Below are 20,874 nucleotides of genomic sequence, written 5' to 3'. Positions count from 1 at the left end.
GAGGAGTAACAGGTCAGAGATTGTTGTTGGCCGTCTTCATTTCCAGCTGTGAAATCAGACAGAAAAGAGAAAAACTTGTGGGTACGTCCTTCCCAGGTCAGAAATGGCTGTTGTTGCTGCATGGGTGCTGCGCTGCAGCAGGGAGGAAGGTAGAAGAGCCTGCACCTTGTGAGTGAGCAGGGAAGTTGGGAGAAGGCAATTTCTCTGATTCCTCCAGGAATCTCTCTTGTGAAGGAAACAGCTTCCTTAAGCACCTTTTCACTAAACAGCATCAGAAGTAAGAGTGGGATAGAGGTTCTGAAAAAGCATCGTAGAAGTATTTGGTTGGGTAGGTAGTAGTTGCACAGAACGGGGCTAAAAATGATGATGTTCCTGCCTGCAGTATCCCATTGCAACATCCCATTGCGACAGCTGCCTGAGTCCGTTAGCAAATATTATTAGTTTGCTTGGTCACCACTTTCAGAGCCTGAAAGCAGTTACTGTCATGTTAATATAACCCAAAGAACTGTGGGCTGACGCATTGGATCTGCTCAGCCCTCGTTTCAGCATTTAATAGTGTCATGATTTTTTTTTTTTTTTTCAAGAAACATCCTGTAGTTCTGTAGAAAGCCTGACTGTTTTATTTCAGGCCTACCTGGAGACTGACTTCTCTGATAAAATAGCCAAAGAAAGAGGAATTTTTTACGGAAGTCCATTCATATTTGGCAATGAGGTGTAAGGGCAGTAGAATCAATTTAATGCTATTAGAGAAATTATAGCAGTTTTCTTATTTCTGTCATGTTAATGCTTTACCAGGACACTAAAAACATGTCCTGGTCTCTATAAACCAATTGAAATCCTTGGTTTAATTACAAAAACTCTGCTTGCTGACCTGTAGCCTAGGTGAGGCAGACAGCAATGGGAATTGCATGCATTTACTTGAAGGAAAAATCTGAAACTGTCTCTGAACTGGTGTGTCAATAACTCCCAACAGATACTCTAGTTAAAAATGTTTATGAATAAATAGTGTTTCAGTTAAAGTATATGCATAAGCCATTTTTATTAAATAATGCCGAACACTTAATGAATTGGCGGTAGCCTGCAGTTTGGAAGCTCTTAATGCACCTTCTGTTCCCAACTCAGGCCTAAGATTCAATAAATGCTTTTTTTATGTCCAACCTAGTATTCTGAGCTGGGATGATTTTACAGCCTGGGATATTTGCTCTTCTGAGGTTACAGACCACCCATGGCTTGTTTTTTCTTCTCATTTAAAAGCTGAAAATGTAACTAATTAAACAAATATTTCTGCTGTGTTAACTACATGACAGCATTGTTTGCGAGGTGGATGCGTGGGTTTTATCCTGTCCACAGCCCTTTTCACAGGAAAATGAGCAGCAGGAGAAGGGAACTGGAGCACAATTTGCCTGTAAAATTATCTCAGTGAAAGAATGAGCTACGCAGATTAATTAAATCAGTGAGATACTACTACCTATTAGAAAGGGCAAGTCTGTTTTATTTAACATTTTCAGTCTTCTGAAATGAGAAATAGTCTGCGTAAGAGCAACTGTTCGAGCTCCAACAGTTAACTACAAAAGCTACGTGGGAGGTAGCTGTGCTCATAAAATTTATCATCTCATCCATAACATCCGTGCCAGACTCTCTTCCCCGTGTGTATTCCTTACGTCAGCCTTTTAATTAGGATTGTACACCAGCTAAGATAAGGTTTGGGAGAAGTGAGCAATTCAGTCATGTCACTGAGAGGGACACTGAAAATGTAATCTATTCAGCACTGTGCATCCCACTTGCCTTTTTTCAGGCACGGACAGGCAAGATTAATGACAGGCAGGCTTTTGTGTCTCTTCTGACTACACCAGGATGGGAGAGAGTTTTGGGGAGATTTTTTAAAAAAAAAACAAAACCCCAACCCTGCCAACGAATAATTTGTCCAAATGAATAGGTCTATTCAGCTGCTGGAGTGCTTTGCTAATTGTGTTTGAAAGAATAAAAGCAAACCACAAGCTGCTTTCAGCAGCCGGAAAGAACGGGTTCACATGCCAGCTTATTAACAAGATGAATTCTATTAGTAAAACATATTTAGGATTTTCGCGACCAGCCCTTCACCCCATGGAATTAATGAGAGTTTCTTCAATTTCTGTAAGAGCAGTGTTGAACTCTGGACTGCTAAATTGGGTGAATACAGCAGACACTTTTTTTTTTTCCCCTGAAGTTAATGCTTTCTCAGTGATTTGAAAGACTAGTGGCTTCCACATCGGGGTCTTAGGCAAAGCTGCAGCGTAATAGTATGTTATTTGCCATTAACAGATGTCATAAAAGACAGTACAAGAAAGAAAGAATTATTTTTCTCTCTTCCAGTGGATTTCTGTTTAGTTTTTCTAGCCTGTCTAAGCACATTTTTGAAGCTGTCTTAAACCATGGAGAAGATAGTATGAAACCATAGGTATATCTGAAAATAGTAACATCTGGACTCTTTGGGAATGTAAAAATTTAGAGTTGATCTTCATATAGATGTTGTATATTTTCCAAAGCCCCATGTTTTTACTTGGGTTTCACAGATATTCACATTCCACTTTACTAAACAGACACTCAGACATTTACAGGCCAGGCACTCTCCCTTTGAAGGACTTGCTAGAAATACACCTTATTTTCCACTAATAAAGTGTGTAAAATATGTCTTCCAGCAAAGTTCATAACCTGTTTTTGTTTTTAATGCCTCTCCGTGCCATTTGTATGGCTAAGGATCCAAAAGCTAATTTGTCCCATTGGGGCCCTGTTTTTATGTAAATTTGTAGGATTTCTGATACTGTTATTAAATGGTTTGTCAGGTTTGGCTCTAAGATGTTTGAATGAAGGCAAGAAAAGACTATATATCTCATTTTGATCAAAATGACACTTAAAAAATGTCCTTTGCTAGCTGGCTTTCTAGCAGCTAATACCTTCTTCTATGAGTCTTGTTCCCTGAGTAGCTGATGAAAATAAAGCTCAGTTGAAAGTTTCTTTTTTAACTGGAAAAAATCCTCAGCTCAACAAGGCATGAAGCAGGAGGTTTGGGTGAGCCTGTCCCCTGTCAGGATGCTACCATAGCCAGAAGCAGGGTACTGAGTGGGCTGCTGGAAGCTGTTTTCTCATGGGAGTGGTGTTCTTGCTGGATGGCGAGGGTCTACCTGTGAGGGTAGCCTCAAGCTGCTGTAACATAGGCTGGGTGGAGACTTCAGTGTTAATCACAGAACGATTTGGGGTTAAAACTTAAATCAGTTAAACATAATCAGTTTAATCACAGAATAATACGGGGTTGGAAGGGACCTCTGGAGATCATCTAGTCCAACCCCCCTGCCAAAGCAGGCCCACCTAGAGCAGGTTGCACAGGAACGTGTCCAGGCGGGTTTTGAATGTCTCCGGAGATGGAGACTCCACCATCTCTCTGGGCGGTTTCAGAGAGTTTGATTAGGAGGGTGGCAAGGGTTGAGGAGAAGGAGCCACATTTTATTTTCTTTAGGGACATAAAGGAAGGACAATTTTTCAAGACCAGAAATGTGTATTCCTTGTTTGAGAGCTCCAGGGCAAATGAGGTGTTGCCTCCACAGGGGCAGATCCCACAGTGAGGTGGTTCAGGGAAGATTTCCTGTTCTCATTTGAGCTATTGATACAGTGAAAGCAACCCCGAATGACAGCAGGGCAAAGTCTAACTTTATGACATTCAGGTGACAGGTTTTCCTGGAAGAAGACTATAGGTGGCAATCAGTTAGCGCCTCAAGTCTGTGATCTCTTGCTACATTGGCACATCCATTGCTTAAGACCAAGTGCTGGGAGGTTAAGCAACCTGAACATAGCTCTGAGAAGGACCAGCTCTCTAGAGGGACAGGAGGGTGAGTGAAGTCCCCCAGATGTGTGAGCATTGGCAGACCAAAGGCGGGCAGCAGGGCTCAGGCCTGCTCTGCCTGGGCTGTGAGAGAAGATCAGTGTACTGCTGTGCCAGCTCAGAATTTTTTTTTTTTCTTTTTTTTTTTTTTCAGTGGATATTTAGCAATTCCTGTAATGCGGAGGGGTTAATGTAGTCAGCTTGTGAGGATGGGTTGTGTGAATAAAGGCAGCGGTGTTCTTGTGCACGCAAGGAGCCCTAAGAACCCACAGGAGGATACTCCCAACTTTCCTTCTCTCTATAGTAGATATTTTTTTCATTAGGAAGAGAAGCCTGAGACAAAAATCAAAAGCTTTAGTCCATTCCAAGAAGAACTAATACATCAAGGCAGATTGAAAAGACAAGGACTGTCTGTGTCCCGGAGCAAATGAATAAGAGGGGCATGAGAAAGGGGCGCAGGACAATGGGAGGAGGGTAGGTGAGGAGCTCTGGGCACCCTTCGTTCGGTGGCTGGGAACAAGGCGACATTCAGTAGGCAGGAGGACATTTACATTTGATGGGACCCATGTTTATGCAATGCATCCAGTTAGCCCACCAGACTGCAGACTACAAAACGCTGTAGAAAGCAAAATCAAGCAGGATCTCAGGGATCAGTCAGTCAGTAAGGAAGGAAGAAGCTAAAAGAGTGAGGTTTTAGCCTTTTGGAGGGGTGGTAAATCCTCAAATTTTGAGGCGTTAACTACCATGCTGCTGCTGGAAGGTGAGAAGACACATTCCAGGTGCGTGGCTGGAACATTACTGCCTGCTGGCAGGTACACATAAATATCTTCCAAGGTAGCTGCTGTACCTCTCCTTTCCCCTCGCCAGTGGGATCCTCGTAGGCATGCCAGCGAAGGGAAGGTTAATCAGCCAGCTGAACACCTTTTGTCAAATATCCAATATCTGAAAGAAAATAACAAAAACAAGTCATTAATTTTTAAACTATGTGGAATGGAGCCATGATTAATAGCAGCCTAAGGGTTTGCATTAGTTCCATGCCATTAAGGTTTACAAGTTCGTATGCCCATTTACCCTGGTATTTCATAAAAGGATCATTTGTCATGGCAACCTCAGCCTCAGGTGGGCTCTTCTGGCAAATGCTTTACTCCCAGCCCAGCAATACCCCAAGTGTTGGCAGGTCACCCCTCTCCCCCAGCACTTGGCTTTCAGCTCCGGGGCCACGCACCCCAGGATGCCCCGCAGACAGGGCAGGGGAAGGGTGGAGTTCAGATTCCCTGAAAGCAGGGATTTGGTCCCGAGTTTCTCTCATGCTGGTGCAGCAATCACAGCCCCCAGGTCTTTCAGATGAAAGGGGCAGGGGATTTGGCACGGGGACGGGCTCCCCGTGGGGGTTTTGTAAAGACTTGACTGTGTCTCCATGCAGTGGGGAGTTCCTCACCTGCCTGTGTGAGACTAACAGGGTCACATCCCTCCCTTATTATCCTCTGCTGGCAAGGGTGAGGTGCTTATGAATCCTTGTTTTGTGTGCCTCAGTTTTGCCTGGTACTGAATAAGGAGCTTAGATGACTAATCCCAGCTCCGAGCATACTTTTGAGCTAAGCACCACTTTTGGCTGTGCCTAAATCATCCGTGTTTATCCAGACCTTAAGACTGTATTTAAAGAAAACGCTCTGCTAGGTAGCCTTTGCTAACCTGCTGCAAAGCAGAAATCAGATGCTTGTTTCATCAGATGGCTTTTTACCCCACGGAAGATTTCATCCACCCACCCTCTTACTATTTATTCACCAGCTAGTGTAGCACAGGTAAATTCAGTTTGAACGTGTGAGTTTTCTCGACAGTGATACAGTGATTTTTTTCTGAGTTTTGCATGAGAACTGATGTGGTCTTCAGCTTTTTTAGCAAAGAAAAAAATATTTCCATGATTTTTGTGGTTTGGTGATAATGTTAGAAATCCAGAACCCAAAACAATTGCACATTGTACAAGGATAAACATTTAACAAAAAAATGTCCTTCCTGTTTGTCCTCGCTCTGCATTTATTTAAACCAGTTAGCTTATTTTAGCAAGTGGAACTGATTTTTTCAGATGAGTGACTCTGTCATCCTGAAAACTGAAATATTTTCCTGCTTGAAAAACAAACTTGCTCGCTGACATTTAAAACTTAATATCTTATGAAAGGACTGGAGGGTTTTTTTTAGTTACTAGGTGTTTATCTGCAATTAAAATGTCCCAACGGTTGCATAATGCTAACTTAAAATGTAAGCATTCATTACAACTGTATAACTGATTATCATCAGACTACCAATGGGGTCCTTAGAAAACTATTTAAAACAGGCATGTTTTAATTTCTATGTGTGTTCAACTGAAAAGAGTAACGTCTTTAATATCTCTTGTGTTTCACCACTGTGACTAGAAGTATCATTTCTGAACGTAGTTTTGTAATGCATCACATGAATGACTATGTAGTTTGTTAGAAGGCAGGAAATACTAAAAAAGTAGAATGGTTAATTTTTAAATGGCAGCTATACCTGTTACAGTGAAGATCCCTTCAGTATTCAAGCAACGATAATACAGTGCTGTGTGCAGAGATTCTTTCCTTTGGCCGTTTATCTGGAGTTAGAGATGTATTATGAACACGGGGAGGTGGATTTCACCTTAACATTAACATATTCTGTGATTCTGTCCTTTTCCTTGCTAGGGCCTGGAGCCCTCTAGAGCTAAATAACATAGGTGAATAGTGTGTGTGTAAAGCATACATAAAGGAAAAATTCTCTGTAATGATTATTTTGTAGGTAGTTCACTTGTGGTGCAAAACAGTGCTGCTCCTTAGTTACATCGATTGCCCTTCTTTGAAACCAATATTAAAAGATAGTACAGGAACCAAACCCACAGAGGGGCAAAATGGCTGGTACCAGTTTGCAGAAGGGGTTGGTGAGTCCATTGGATTGAGCCAGGAACAAATCCCACATAGGTTTGCAGGAGGAAGATCTGGTCTCAGAGGTGTCCCCTGTTCCTGGAACAGGGCAGTTTCTGGCTCATGCCCCTTCAGCTTTGGCCACTCTGTTGGAGATCTCTGGGAGTCTGAGACCCAGTGATGTCAGGCTGTGGGTTTGGTCCAAAGTTCATGCAAATTAGTGACAGTAAGAGCCCCTTGACATGAGCCGAGGGCGGGTAAGGCTCTAAGTCTGCTGAGCTGGTGATTCCCATTTATGTGTTTAATGGAAGGAGCAAGTTTTGGCTGTATCTTGAAAGATTTCTGCCTGGCCGGTTGGCAGCAGGCACTGGGGGTTTAAAGCTGTTTTCTAGATAGTCACAGGAGAGTGTTGCAAGCAATAAACAAACAAAGAATGAGCAGTGCTTGCAGGCAGTGGGGTGGAAGGGTTCCTCTGTGCCCTTGAATCTTGATTGTTGCTGTGCCCTCTCATGTTTTAGCTGGCGTCCCAGCACAGCTCCCCTGCAGCCTGGGATTGAATAGGTTTCTGCTTCAATTCACCATTGAAACAAAAGAGCAACTTGTGGCTGCCCCAGCCAGATGACAGTGAGCAAATATACCAGTTTTTCAAGAGTGGGGTATTAAGAAAAACAAGGAAGAGAGCAAGAAGAATGAGGATGAGATACAAGAGCAAAGGAGCTGGCTTTGTGGTTAGTTTTCTTTCCCTAGCAAGAAAATAACCTTCACTGACAAAATCCCGTAACTCCCTGAAACTGGCAGCCTTCTTTAAGTAAATCCCAGATATTGGTTGTTAGTTTACTTTTATTGTCTTTTTGTTAATTTCTTTTATTTCAGCAGACCGTTTTGTGGAACGAAGTTCTGGCTTCTGGTCTACAGCTGGCTTTAAAGCAGATGGGAGTTTGTCACTGGTGGTATTTCAGTCCTGTTGGATTAAGCATCCTCTTGTCTAGATGGAGCAAGGGTAGCAATGGTTTGGCACGCTCAGGGTGCACATCAGCTCTTGCACCCGCTGGTCAGATGCGTGGCTGAGCGGTGCAGGCAGGGAAAGGCACGGTCAGACCCTGAAGGAAAAGAACTTGGCTGCAGCCGAGCGTCTTTGTGTCCAAATTAAACAGAAGGTTTAAGAAAGCAGGGATCTTTCTATACGTCTTGTCTCTTAAATGGTGCTTGCAGGCTCTTCTGTGATGGAGAAGGGCAGCTGATGGGCTGTAGCTGCTGTTTGCTCCCCAGAAGTAATCATCTCCTTGTTTTTTCTGTGCCTTCTCTCTCAACTGGCACTTCAGCTACAAAGTCCTCATGCTGGGGCACCACACTGCTTAGTGCAAAGTGCTTAGGTGGAGGCACAAGTCTCCATCTCTGAGCTCAGCATTGCTGCCATACCAATAAATTCCAGTGAGGAGATGGACACAAGCAGGCAGCCTTGATGGAAAAAGCCTCCTTAAAGTTAAAGGGAACTGATGTCTTGTTTGACTGCAGTGCTGAATTTTTAAGCAGCAATTTGAAAGCGGATTATAAACCTCAGTTTGCAGAATTCACATTCTAAAGTCACATGCTCCTCTATATGAAAAGTCTCATGAATTTCCACTTGCTCCCTGAGAGAGAGAAAGTTGATGCAATAATTTGAATGATTTGGATAAATCTCTCTCTGCACAAGGTGTCACTGTTATATGACACTTAATTGGGGAATGCGTATTTTTGTTTTCTGGGAAGAGATGTTGGTTCCATCCCCAAATAACAAATTAAAGTTAGTACAGTTATCTGTCATTTAGAAACCCAAGTCCTGAGCTCTGGCATCATGTGTTCTTGAGCAGGTCCCATGTATTTAGCAGGTATTTATGTATTTATAGAGAGTTGATATCAGTGACTACAGCAGGAGGCTGTCCTTGGCTACAGCTCCATTGTCCAGAATTTGGTATAATGCCATATGTTCTTTTTCAGCTGTGAATTAAATATTGAGGAAATGGCCTTCTCTGGAGGAGGCATGTGTTCTATTATTTTTCTCTTTCCCTTCCTGTTTCTTTGAACCACTAAGGTCCAATTCAGTTAGGGAAGCAGTCTGATTCACCGAACGAACAGGCTGTATTTTAAGTATTAATTAGGCAATTAACTGTTTTACAGCTTTATCCTCCTTTCCAGTTGCTGGGCTAGTTTCACAGTGATGTGATCTCTGTGGAAAAAGGTTGGGTCAGGCAGTTTTTTCATCAGTCCTCCCAGTCAAAGGGAAGGGATTTGAAAGGGCCAGTTGAATCTGGCAAATCAACAAAAGGCTACAGGACTGGTTCCACAGACAGGGGTTTGGTTACTTAGGCCTTGGAACTTGCTTTGAGAAGCCTGGTCCACTGAGGGCTGATGGGGTCCATCTGTCAGAGAAGGGGACCATCTTCAGTCAGAGGGTAAGCAAGCCATGCTTCAAAAGGGAAAAATTGGAAGACCGGGTAACTAGAGGCTGTTCAGTCTCACCCGTGTGCCAGACAAGGTCATGGAGCAAATTGTCTTGGAAACTATGCTAAGGCACATGGAAAATAAGGAGGTGATTTGTGACAGGCAGCATGGCTTCCTTAAAGGCAAATTATCTCTGACAAATTTGATGGCTTTCTGGAGTTATAGCATTGGTGGATAAAGGAAGAGCAGCCGACATCATCTACCTGGATTTGTGCAAATCATGTGACTCTGTCCTGCACAACATCCTTGTCTCTAAATTGGAGAGATGCAGATTTGAAGGATGGATCACTTGGTGGACAAGGAATTGGCTAGATGGTCACACTCAAAGAGTTGCAGTCAGTGGCTTGATGTACAAGTAGCAGCTAGTGACACGTGGTGTTCCTCAGGGGTTGGTGCTGGGACTGGTGCAGTTCACCCTCTTAGTCAGAGACATGGACAGTGGAATCGAGTGCACCCTCAGCAACTTTGCCAATGACACCAAGCTGTGTGGTGCAGTCGACACACTGGAGGGAAGGGTTGCCATCCAGAAGGACCTGGACAGGCTTGAGAGGTGAGACCATGCAAACCTTAGGAAGTTCAGCAAGGCCAAGTGCAGGGTCCTGCATGTGGGTTGAGTCAGTCCCAAGCACAAATACAGGCTGGACAGAGAATGGAGCAGCTCTGAGGAGAAGTACTTGGGGGTGTTGATGAGAAGCTCAACATGAGCTGTCAATGTGTGCTCACAGCCCAGAAAGCCAACCACATCCTGGGCTGCATCAAAACAATGGTGGCCAGCCAAGTCAAGGGAGATGATTCTGCCCCCCTACTCTGCTGTGGTGAGACCCCAGCTGGAGTACTGCATCCAGCTTTGAAGTCCTCAGCACAGGAAGGACAAGGGACTCATGAAGCAAGTCCAGAGGATGGCCATGAAGATGACCAGAGGGCTGGAGCATCTCTGCTATGAGGATAGCCTGAGAGAACTGGGGTTGTTCAGCCTGGGGAAAAGAAGGCACTGGGGAGACCTTATAGCAGCTTTCCAGTACCAAAAGGGGGCCTACAGGAAAGCTGGAGAGGGACCTTTTTTTAGGGCTTGTAGTGATAGGACGAGGGATAACAGTTCTAAACTAAAAGATGGTAGATTTAGATTAGATATTAGGAATGCATGGGAGTAGCTGTTATCCACACGTGAGATTTAGGAACTCTCTGAGTTTCTGAAGAAAGAAACTATGTAAGGATCTGAGGAGCTGGACGATGAGATAGTAAGAGCTGTGCTAATCCCGTTATGATGGTGACATGCAGGATGATATGCAATAGTGTTATGGCTGTAAGACTAGTAAATTGCTGCAAAGCTGAAACTGGCCATGGCATTACTGGTTTGAAATGCACTAATTGCCATTTGTGCTATTTGCCAGGTAGTGCTTAGATGTACGGATATTCTTCCCTCAGCTTCACATTCTCAGTCTACATCTCACTTCCACGCAGAGTTTCTCATTGAGTTTATGCAAACTAAAAATTTAACAGAAAATCAGTTTGTAACAATCATATTTTATCTTAAAAAAAAAAAAAAAAGCAGCATGTTATCTACTGCATAGAGATTATGAGCACCTTGTTCTGGATTTGTGTAGCTCAGATCAAGGGCATAGCAACTCATGGAGGAACTGCTGAGGGCCCCTGGGCATCCCAGGAACATAAAGGAGTACTTGTAACAATCACATCAGCAGTGGTGATGTCCTCAATGGGAGTGTGTAACATCAGCAAATGTTATAAAAGAGAAAAGTCCCCTGCTCCAAAACTAAGAATATATTGCTAGATAGTGAGTCAGTTGGCAGAAGACAGCCAAAGATAAGTGTCATGAAATGCATGTAAAAAAGTTGCTACGTCAGGTTTTTCTTGGAAAAGCTCATAAAGGAATGACCATAATTATGGCCAGCTTGGTGGAGGATTGAAAAAAGAGAACTGACAGTGAAATTAGAACTGCTTAGAAAAAGACTGTTGTACTGAGATATATTGAAAGTGCATGAGATAGTAGAAAACCATCTATCTAAACTGTAAAGATGTTTTGCTGCCTTTGCACTTCATTTCCATAATTTTACTGTGTCAAGCTATAGTCATATGGTGTAACACTATTGCTAAAATTCATGGTGGTTTGTTTACAGTATTCATAGTCCTGAGGTTAGGTGAGCTTCATGTGTCTGTATGATCAAGCTTCCCTACTTGATTGCTTAAAGTTTCGTGCCTGTGGACTGGTTGGAAGGAGGGTGAAATATCAGTGGACTTTCAGTGAGCATTAGGTCACCTGAGCATCATGTCAAGTATTTTGCAAAAACTGTGGGTACACCCTATGCAGTCCCCCAGGGTCCTGACTGATTTTGGCTGGGACTGTAGTTTGACAACTTGAAAATCACTGCAGATGGACTGGGAAGTAGGTGGGAGAGACTGAGTTTGGGGAACGTTAGCTGTTTGCTTTAGCAGTAGAGAAAAAGTGATTGTGATTGTTCCCACCTAGCACTGAAGTGGTATGAATTGCTGTAATTGCTGTGATTCAGAGCTGGGCAGTTCCAGGTGGAAGAGAATAAGCTTACTTAACAGTCAGTGGGCAGGATATGGAAGATTATGGGTCCTGCATAGCTGTAGGTTGGCCGTCTTCCATGTCGGTAGCGTTATGCGTTGCTGTGTATGCTGTTAACACCTCGGTATATATGAATAGTGTGGTCACACTATAGCTGCTTGGGGAACTATAACTTTGAACTGTGTAAAATTTATTTATGTGATTTCCGTGGAAAGGTTGTTTTTTTTGTTTTTGTTGTTTTTTTTTTTTTCCTGATGGAAGATGGTTAATTAGAGTAGAAAGGTAGGAAAATAAAAGGCATAAATGTATGCTTATCTCCTCCAGCTACACAGTTAGCTTACCTGCTCTTTAATTATGTGGTGCCTTGAGTCGGATGTGGAAGTAGTACCGAAGGTATCCCAGCACGGCTGTTTGCACATATTTGTATTGCAGCCTCCAAAGATGTTTAGCAAACCCAGCAGTTTCTCTGCTGCAACTGGCACTGCTGATGGCACACACCGAGGGACGGCTCTGCTGTGCAGTACAGGTCAGGGGCAGCAACGTTTTTGTAGACCCGATGTGCAAATTATGATCATAGCATTCGGAGCTCAGCTCGCACCTGTAATTAAAAGAACCAGCATAAATCAAATGGAAAATACTATAATCAAAAAGTTCTGCTTTTTATTAGAGCTCAACTAAAAGAACTGTTAATTACCTACAAGATTAGTGGATCTCTAGTAGCTTTTATGATCTATTTGGTTTTGTCCTGAGGGCTCTCTAATGTTGAACCACACATTATTAATTACCATGGAGACCTTCGAGCAACCTGTGAAGACATCTTCACATTTACTGTCATCCCTCTTTGAAACATTCATGGAACATATACTTCTTCTAGCCACTTTTAACTCTTTTCCTGCAGCAAAGAAAGGATGGGGATTTTTGTAACTATGATTTATCCTGACTGTCAGCCATTCTAGAATTCAAATAAACACTGTCCAGAAAGAGTTTCACCGTCCCTGGTGAAAGGTTTTGTGCATGAGAAACTGAGAGGTGGCACAGGTGATCTTCTGATTATTTTCTAATGTGATTTTTTGCATGTAATGTCAGGGCTTTTGGGCAAGAGTCAAGCTGAGTGGCTGTGGCAGTAGCCTCCCAAACTGCCAAGTGAGTTTTGATAGGGCTTACGTGGTAAATCTGCAGTGTCTACAGGAGGTTTTTCAGGCTGGTGGCATGGGTAGATTTCAGATTAAGCAAATTAACTGACAAAATGGATTTTGAGGGTTGCTGTGTTACACTGAGAAGTCTTTGCCATGGACAAAGGAAGTGACAAATAGCTTTCCTTGAAACGGACGTCAGCCCCAAGCTGTAAATCAGCCAGCAGGGAGGTAAAGCAACTAGAAAGCCCCATTTCTCTCCAAAGAGAATGAGTGTCATGTCAAGAAAGCCCATGTTTGATCATCCACGGCAACTTGGACTCTAACGCTGGCACATAAAGCACTTGTCAAGCTTTGTGGTTTCTTGGTTTGTTTTTTCTTTTCTTTTCAATTCTAAAAAATTAAGCCCCCACACTGGCAGAGCCTGTCCTAGTGTGCACTCTGACCATCAGCTCTTGTTATTCCACCAAAAGCCTGAGTTTTGCCTTTTCTTTCATGCTTTCTCCTTAGGTAAAAATAACTGCAGCTGCCTGCTAGTCTTTGGCTGTCAGACTGAGCTGAGCTGTTCTGCACCTTCTGTAGCTCTTCCCCTAAACTGTTGGTGCGTTTTCTTAATGAAACATAGGTTGGAGTTATCTAAAAACTCCAATTTGAAATGTCAGAGCAATGTAAACTTTTGTATTATCAGTAAATAATTCCAGAATTCCCCTTACTGCTGGCAACCAGTTTAAGAGGGAAGGAATGTCTTGCATGTAATTACATTACCAGAGGCTTGGATAGTTAGGCTTAGCCAATCAACTATGTAATACTTCTTATCTATGGAGCAGTTATTTACTTAACTGGCTATATGTTTTTATCTTTTAACATGTTTAACATCCAGCTAAAGCTGTGAGAGTTAGAGTAGCACTTTATTTACCAACAGTTTAAATAATTTAGATACGCTGAAGTGGGCAATAAGCTAAACATTGTTTTTGTCCAGGAGAATATTTGCAGAGGTGGGTTGTTGACTGGAAATGGGAATAAGAGAAACCCATAATGTAGTATAATTGTTGATTACACTGTTGCTAGGATGTCAGGAGCTTTTCTGTTGCAATGAAGCTGTGAGTGAATGAGAACATCTTTCTTGCAGCTGAAAGATAACTAATTCTGAATTATTGTGCATCAAGCCAGGGTGCATTGCACTGCTGAGATGGGAGTTGCTACTTACAGAAGAGGAATACCTGTGCTACTCAAGCCATGTGTGTCTGCTTCTGCAGATGGGTCTCCATCTGAACTCAGCTCCTAAAATCATTATTGGTTCATCACTGAAGCACACCAGGCTCCTGTGAACAAGCCTGTCATGTTGCTGCAGCACTTTGGTTTTAACTATTGTTGTTGCTCACAGTGATGTAGACCAAAGACTTGCCCATGTAGGTTGTCTATGTAGACTGGTGGGAGGCAGAGCTGGTTGGCAGCAGTCGTCTTTTATATTGGGGTTAGAAGGTAACATTTCATTCATTTCATGTCACTTATGAAAAAACTGTAAAGGACAGGAAAGTGTTCTCATGGCAGTTCCAGAGAATGCATTACTGTAGAGGGTAAGTAGTTTCCTCCATTGCTCATTTGCTAGTGGAGAGATGTTCATCTGAACAAGGGCCAGAAATGGAAGTGGTAATCATTAAACAAGCAAATCCACCAGTTGTGCTCTCCAAAAAAAATCGTGGCAGAACATACTTCCCAATCTGAGAGGTGCTAAGTCCTCGGTGCAGAGGAAGGAGGACGTTCTCAGTGCTGTGGGATAAAGGTGCTCAGCACCTTACAGAATCTCACATGGTCAGCTGCAGAATTTGTGCATCTGGGCATGGGAACTGTGATCTGCAAATTTCTCCCCTATCTGCAGAGCTATTCAGACACAACATTAAAGTGTTATTTGAATGTTCAGAATAGCAGATAGTGGTTAACTGTTCTTAAAAATGGGTCAAAAGTTCCCATTTCCCCCCACCCCCGGGTTTTTTTGAGACATTCCTTTGTGTTTCAGCAGTTGAGAAAATAACCCTCCAAATTAGTCATTGTGTTTAATTTGGAGATTCCCTCTAGTAAATCAATTCCATAGGGAAGAAAAGCTTTTCATGTGTCACTTACCATTGCTTTTATTTTCTTCTTTTTATTTTTTTCAGGTGAACATGTTTGTGGAAGGATTCCATGATGCTATTCTTCTTTATGCTCTAGCTTTACAGGAAGTCCTGAAGTTTGGTTTCAGTAAGAAAGATGGGGAAAAAATTGTTCAGCAAACACGGAACAGAACCTATGAAGGTAAGAGTTAATATGGAATTCCAGTTTTCAGAGTCAAAAAAATACAGGTCTTTGTTGTATGCAGAGCAAGGACCTGTGCCTATTCCACCCTTAAATGAGAGGAAAGTAGCCATATGAAACCATGTACGTCTTTAAGGCTGGTTCATATACCTCACCAGTCTGCCTTTTTTCTGCACCAGCCCTTAAGGTCATATTCAGCTCAAAAAACTCTGAACAATTTAATGACCGTCACTGATGTTCTAAAGAAATACCAATAATTTTCTCAGGCTCCTGTGTTTTTTTTGAAAAGATTACAGCTGGTTGGTTTACTCATGTGCATCTACTAGCTCTGAAATTGCCTCATTCTTTCCATTTGACTTTTTTAATCTTAAAAGCCTGGGAATGGATAGAAGCAAGCAGGTGCCAGGTTAGGTTTTTTTTTGTTTCTTGATGGGACTACTTTAGGCCCTGGAAAGATTTCCCTCCAGCCTCCCCTCAGGAGCTGTGTATGTTGTCTCAGAGGCAGCAGCTGAACAGCACTGAGCCTTTCTGTGTCTAATCCAGAGGGTTGCAGTTCCTCAGTGCAACTGGCACTTGCACATCACCTTGCTGATGCAGAGCAACACAAGTGCTTTTGCCAGGTAGGGATCATAATAAAGAAATGGAGGATTATTGGATTCATCTGTCGCCTCTTAGAATATTCTTATCCATCTCTTGTAATACTCCAGTCTTTTGGTGTAGGATTGGCAAGATTTCCTATGGAAATGCCTAAGAGAAGGAAACATTTCCCCTAGATAAGAAGCAAATGATTAATTTGAATGTGTAGGAAAAACCTCAGTGGCCAGGTTCTCTGCTCCAAGAACAGACTGGACATAGCAGAGGAAGGCAAGAGGTCAGCAGCTCCAGACCTCTTTTTTTTTCTCAGATTGTGGCCTGAACACAAGACAAAAGGGTCCCCAGGGCAGCTTAAGATGACACGGGGATTGCTTTAAATTGTGCTGGTTGCATAAGGAACCCTGCACCAGCTGGAGATTGTGCTTGGGGTCCCATTACCTACATGGCTTCCCAAAACACACTGTTTTAACAGAGGGATTCTGGATTTACCTCACTGTTTGACTGTCCTGTGTATGAACAAACGCTCCGGCACAGTCTGGCTGTACTTTATCTACCCCAGCTTCTCTGCTTCAAGAAGCCACCAGCTGGTGTGCCCATGCAAGCCTCAAAGTACCATGTGTTCCATGCAGGTTACATGATTGATTCTCACACCTTTCTTGTAAACCCAGCTGGGGAGGGGGAAATTCTTTTTCCCCACTTGTGAAAACCAGTTTGTTGTTGCTGGTTGCCCAGTTACAGCTATTCTGAGAATGTAGCTGTCAGGTTGAGCTGTGAGGGTGTAGTTGGAAAGGTCAAAATGCCATGTAAGTCGTATACCGTCTCCTCCCTGTGGCAGTACTTGCACGTTATTTGCAAGGACAAAACTGATTTTGAAAGAATCCTGTAACTTGATGTCTTTCAAGCCAGTCTTTCTAGGAAAATCATGTCCCTTGATTAAGGGGGCCCCTCTCTGAAGCAGATGCAGCATTGCAGAGTACGGTCCATGCGTGCACCCACCAGGCTGTATTGGAGGGCTGAAGCTTTATAATTCACTTACACTTTTGCAGCCTTGATGATGAGAACTCCAGTTTCATTAATGACATCAATCTAACTGCTAACATCTAGATATCTAATTGCCTGGGCACCTCATTTTACAGCCTGCTCTGAACAGGTGACCCATCAGAATTCCAACGGGATGTGGATGCTGTTTCCTGCAGGGTTGTCCTGCGGCTGTCAGCCGCAACGGTGGAGGCAACATCATGGGCTTAGGAAAGGATAAGGCTGAGGTGATCAAAGGTTTCCTTATTGCGTGGGTTGTTAGAGACACCCTGGTATGACTGCAGGGCACATTTTGTGGAGAGTATTTTCTATTCATTGGTGTTTCCTCCGAAAAAGGCGGAAAATTTTCTGTATGTAGGTATCTAACGTAACAGAACAAAATGAGAGTACGGATAAAATCCTCCAGCTTCATCCAAATGCAGTTCTTCATTAAGGTTGCTTCAGAATTTCCTAAATGCATTTCTTAAGGAAGAATATTAAAGGAAATGTCAACATTTCAAACTCTTTGTTTTGATTCAGATGGAAAACTTAAAAATTAGTCTTTCCCAATAAAAAAGCCAAGCAAACATAGGAATTCTGAGTTTCAGCAAGTTTTAGTGCCAACTGCCAAAATATTGAATTTTGGCTTTATTAGGCTGGGAAGGTGTCCGTTCCAATTAATACCTCTTATCAGATCAAGAATCCATATTGCCATGTAGGGTAAGGTTGTTGCAGCTCTTCATAGTGGCCTTTTCTAATGCTTTTACAGCCAAATGGTTTTTATATCCATTCTGTTTTCCTGCAAAAATCAAATTGGCCATTGTTTGATTACTGTATTATTATAGTGAAACAGATGCTTGACAGTAATTTTTTGATGACCACTACATGTTTTGAAAATCACAGTAAGTTTAAACATTCCTGGCATCACTAAATGGAGGTGTGTTACTCCGTTGCATGTTTTCTATCATGAGGTATGTTGAGGGGAATTTATACTCTGGCTGAATATCTGACCTTGGTCTTCTGATTTACAGTCAGTGAGAACCTGATTCTCTACTGCTTTGTGCCTGTTCTAGTCATGTAGTTGGTGCAACATGGATGTATAATGATGCCAGTTTGACTTGCGCTAATATAAATGGCTGTGTTTGGTGTCAGGCAGTGGAGGATCTCATTTGAGAACATCTGAGGTGATAAAGCATATCAGCAAAATCTTACAGTGTCTTCATCATAGTTAATTGGTTTTGCTCAATGGATTTTAAGAACCCTTTTGACTTACACTGCAAGAAGTTGGAGCCATGTTCTTTGTACACAAGGGCATACATTGAAAAGAGAAGTTCAGACTGAATACAAGGAAGTGTTTGTTCTCCACGATGGTTGGAACATGTTACCCCAGAGAGATTGTGCATTCTCCACCCTTGAAGGCTTTGAAGAGCAGATAAAACCCTGAGCATCCTCTGGTTCTGACTTCTGGCTGATCCTGCTTAGTGGGAAGTTGGACTCGAGGCCTCCTGAAGCCCCTTCAAACTTGAGTTATTCTATGATTCTATGATTCCCAATTTCCATAAACTTGTAATGGAAGAATTGAACTGGGGGTCTAAAACTATAAAACAAATAGCACCATATTATGCAGTTAATCCTATGTAAATACATACCTAGTGCACTTGGTGTCCCTTGTCTATGCCCCCTCCAGTTTCCCCATCAGATGGAAACAAGACTGTATGAGTGCACCAGCCCCATCGGTATGTGGGGTGTAGGGCTGTGCATCCTCTACAGCACATGAGCTGGACTCTCCTTATTGAGTTATTGTTAGATATTTCAGGGTTAGGCTCTTTGTAAATAGTTCACATTATATATATTTGTCTTTTGTTCTTGCATGCTGGCTTTTGGATTAGATTTTTCTCACGTATTCCCCAAACAGTCTCACACATTTGATATTTAAAAAGGAGAAATGTTAAGAATTCAGGAATGCAGACACCGAGATGAAATTACAATTTCTTTTGGAATGCCAACAAAAATGCTGAAAGACTGATGAGATTTCCTGTCATATCGGTCTGTAAAAACCTGTGCACTGTTTTCTTGTTTTTCTTGGAAGGCCTTGGTATTTTAACTAATTAATTTTCTAATTCCTCACATGCCATTCTTTAGGCATTGCAGGGCAGGTGTCCATTGATGCCAATGGAGACAGATACGGGGATTTCTCTGTGATCGGGATGACGGACCCAGAGGCAGGCACACAGGAGGTGAGGAGGCAAACACCACTGCAGTTGTCCACTCATGAGTTGGCCAATGTAATGTAACATGGTATCATCTCTTTACGTGGTGGGCACCTGTTTATTTGATATACCTATTAAAATGGTCTTGCTTAATCTTAATATATAGTAGGACAAATATGTCTTTTGATATGCTTCTGCCATCGCTTCTGACTACTCCAGTGTCATGATATTGGGCCTTTATTACTGTACATAGATTTTTCTGGAACTATTTTCAGATGAGTGACCTACTACTGTTAGCACAATTTAGTCTAGCAACTTTGCAGTAGATCCAATGTTGTGTTGAGTAAAGTCTGGGTTTGCTGTTGAGGACAGGACTGAAATTCTAAAGTACCTTGATGAATTGATCTGAAATAATAGTCCATGTTACCAGAATAATAAGCATGAAAACCCCTTCGTGTAAATATCAACAACTGCAGAAATACAAGGTGGAGAAGGACAAGTTCTGTTGTAGTTCCTCAGAAGATTTGAAGATTTTAGCTAAAGATGATCAAGTACCTCCAGATCCTTGCGAAATAGAGAAGTCCAGCCTGGAGTGTATAGTTGGGAGCTTCAGCCCACAATGTGCTTGAAATGATGCTCTCACTTGGCTGGGTGACAGTTGTGAGCACTCAACCAACTATGGAGCAATTGAGGAAAGCCCAGGAAGAGCAGGAGGAGTATTCAGAAGATTAGAAGAACTTGTGTTTTTGTTAAACTTGTGGGTTTACATAAGAGAAGCCTGGGGGCAGACCAGATAAGAGCCTGTGAATATATAACATGATGTTTCAGAAATTAAGAGTCTCTATGTCCACTGGCAATCTGGTAAGTAGTGATGGATAATTGCAACAAGGGAGATCTAGGGAAAACCACTGACAGTTAAGGACAGCTGTGTTCCAGAATAATTGCCTACAGAAATTGTCAAGTCTCCTTCTTTGGAGGCTTTTAGGAACAGGTTAGATAAACATCTGTCAGGAATGCTTTTGTTCAGTTGATCCTGCCCAAGGCCAGGGCATGCAGTGCTCACACTCCCACAGACCCCTTCAGCCCTGCTATCTGTGACTCAACATCCTGCCACAGAGTCCAAGTGAGTGATGCCACTCTCCTGCTTATTTTACTTTCCCAAAAGTTGATAGGAAGATCTTTTCATTCCTTTCTCTTTTTGCATAGGTGATCGGGGACTACTACGGAAAGCAGGGGCGTTTTGAGATTCGGTCAAATGTGAAATATCCTTGGAATCACGGCAGGCTGCGACTGGATGAAAGCCGAGTTTCCGAGCACACAAACAACACACCGTGTAAATCATGTAAGTTTAGTGACTTAATGCTTCCGTCCGGGCACACAGAGAGAGGAATCCATGTGGTGATGCAACATAACAGGCCCTGTCAGATTTCTTAGCACAGTTGTCCAGCTGAGACATCGTGACTGTTGTGTCTCTCTGCTGACCCTTTGGGGTGTTACGGTCTGGCAGACGTGGGTAGTATGTGGTCTGAATCACTTCCCTGAACTGAAACATGACAGTAATCATGATGCACAGCCCAGGGCCCCAGAGGCCTTAGGACTTTCCAGGGGCTAAAAGGTAACATCTCTTTGAGCCAGAAAGACAAATATAATTGAAACCTCAAACACAGAATAATGATATTGATAATTAGCAGCTAGGGAGGCCAGTGCTGATGGGAGCAGTGTTCTGCCAGTGCAGAATGATTTTCAGTGCTATGGGAAGACTCTGCAAGGGCGCCAGTAGGCTGAGAAGAAGATAAGTCAGTTGAATGGGGAAACACCTGTGAATCCAGAA

General features: G+C 42.7%; 1 protein-coding gene and 1 long non-coding RNA gene across 2 annotated transcripts in view; one reads left to right on the top strand and one right to left on the bottom strand.

Moving 5' to 3' along the window:
* NPR3 (natriuretic peptide receptor 3) overlaps positions 1 to 20,874 on the top strand; it is a 47,582-nt gene that overhangs the window by 14,620 nt on the left and 12,088 nt on the right. The window contains exons 4-6 of the mRNA XM_014953929.1: positions 15,087 to 15,222; positions 18,976 to 19,070; positions 20,250 to 20,385. Of these exons, the coding sequence (XP_014809415.1) occupies positions 15,087 to 15,222; positions 18,976 to 19,070; positions 20,250 to 20,385 (367 nt within the window). The remainder of the gene's footprint in view (positions 1 to 15,086; positions 15,223 to 18,975; positions 19,071 to 20,249; positions 20,386 to 20,874) is intronic.
* On the bottom strand, positions 1,486 to 15,210 carry LOC106894915. Its single transcript, XR_001413342.1, has 3 exons — positions 15,052 to 15,210; positions 12,139 to 12,395; positions 1,486 to 4,798 (listed from the first exon to the last, which is right to left on the bottom strand). It is a non-coding gene; the product is annotated as an uncharacterized LOC106894915 (long non-coding RNA).

Source organism: Calidris pugnax, unplaced genomic scaffold, assembly GCF_001431845.1.
Source record: "Calidris pugnax isolate Ruff unplaced genomic scaffold, ASM143184v1 scaffold178, whole genome shotgun sequence".
Lineage (NCBI taxonomy): Eukaryota > Metazoa > Chordata > Aves > Charadriiformes > Scolopacidae > Calidris > Calidris pugnax.
The sequence above is the reverse complement of the archived record's forward strand: the minus strand, read 5'-3'. Positions and strand labels throughout refer to the sequence as shown.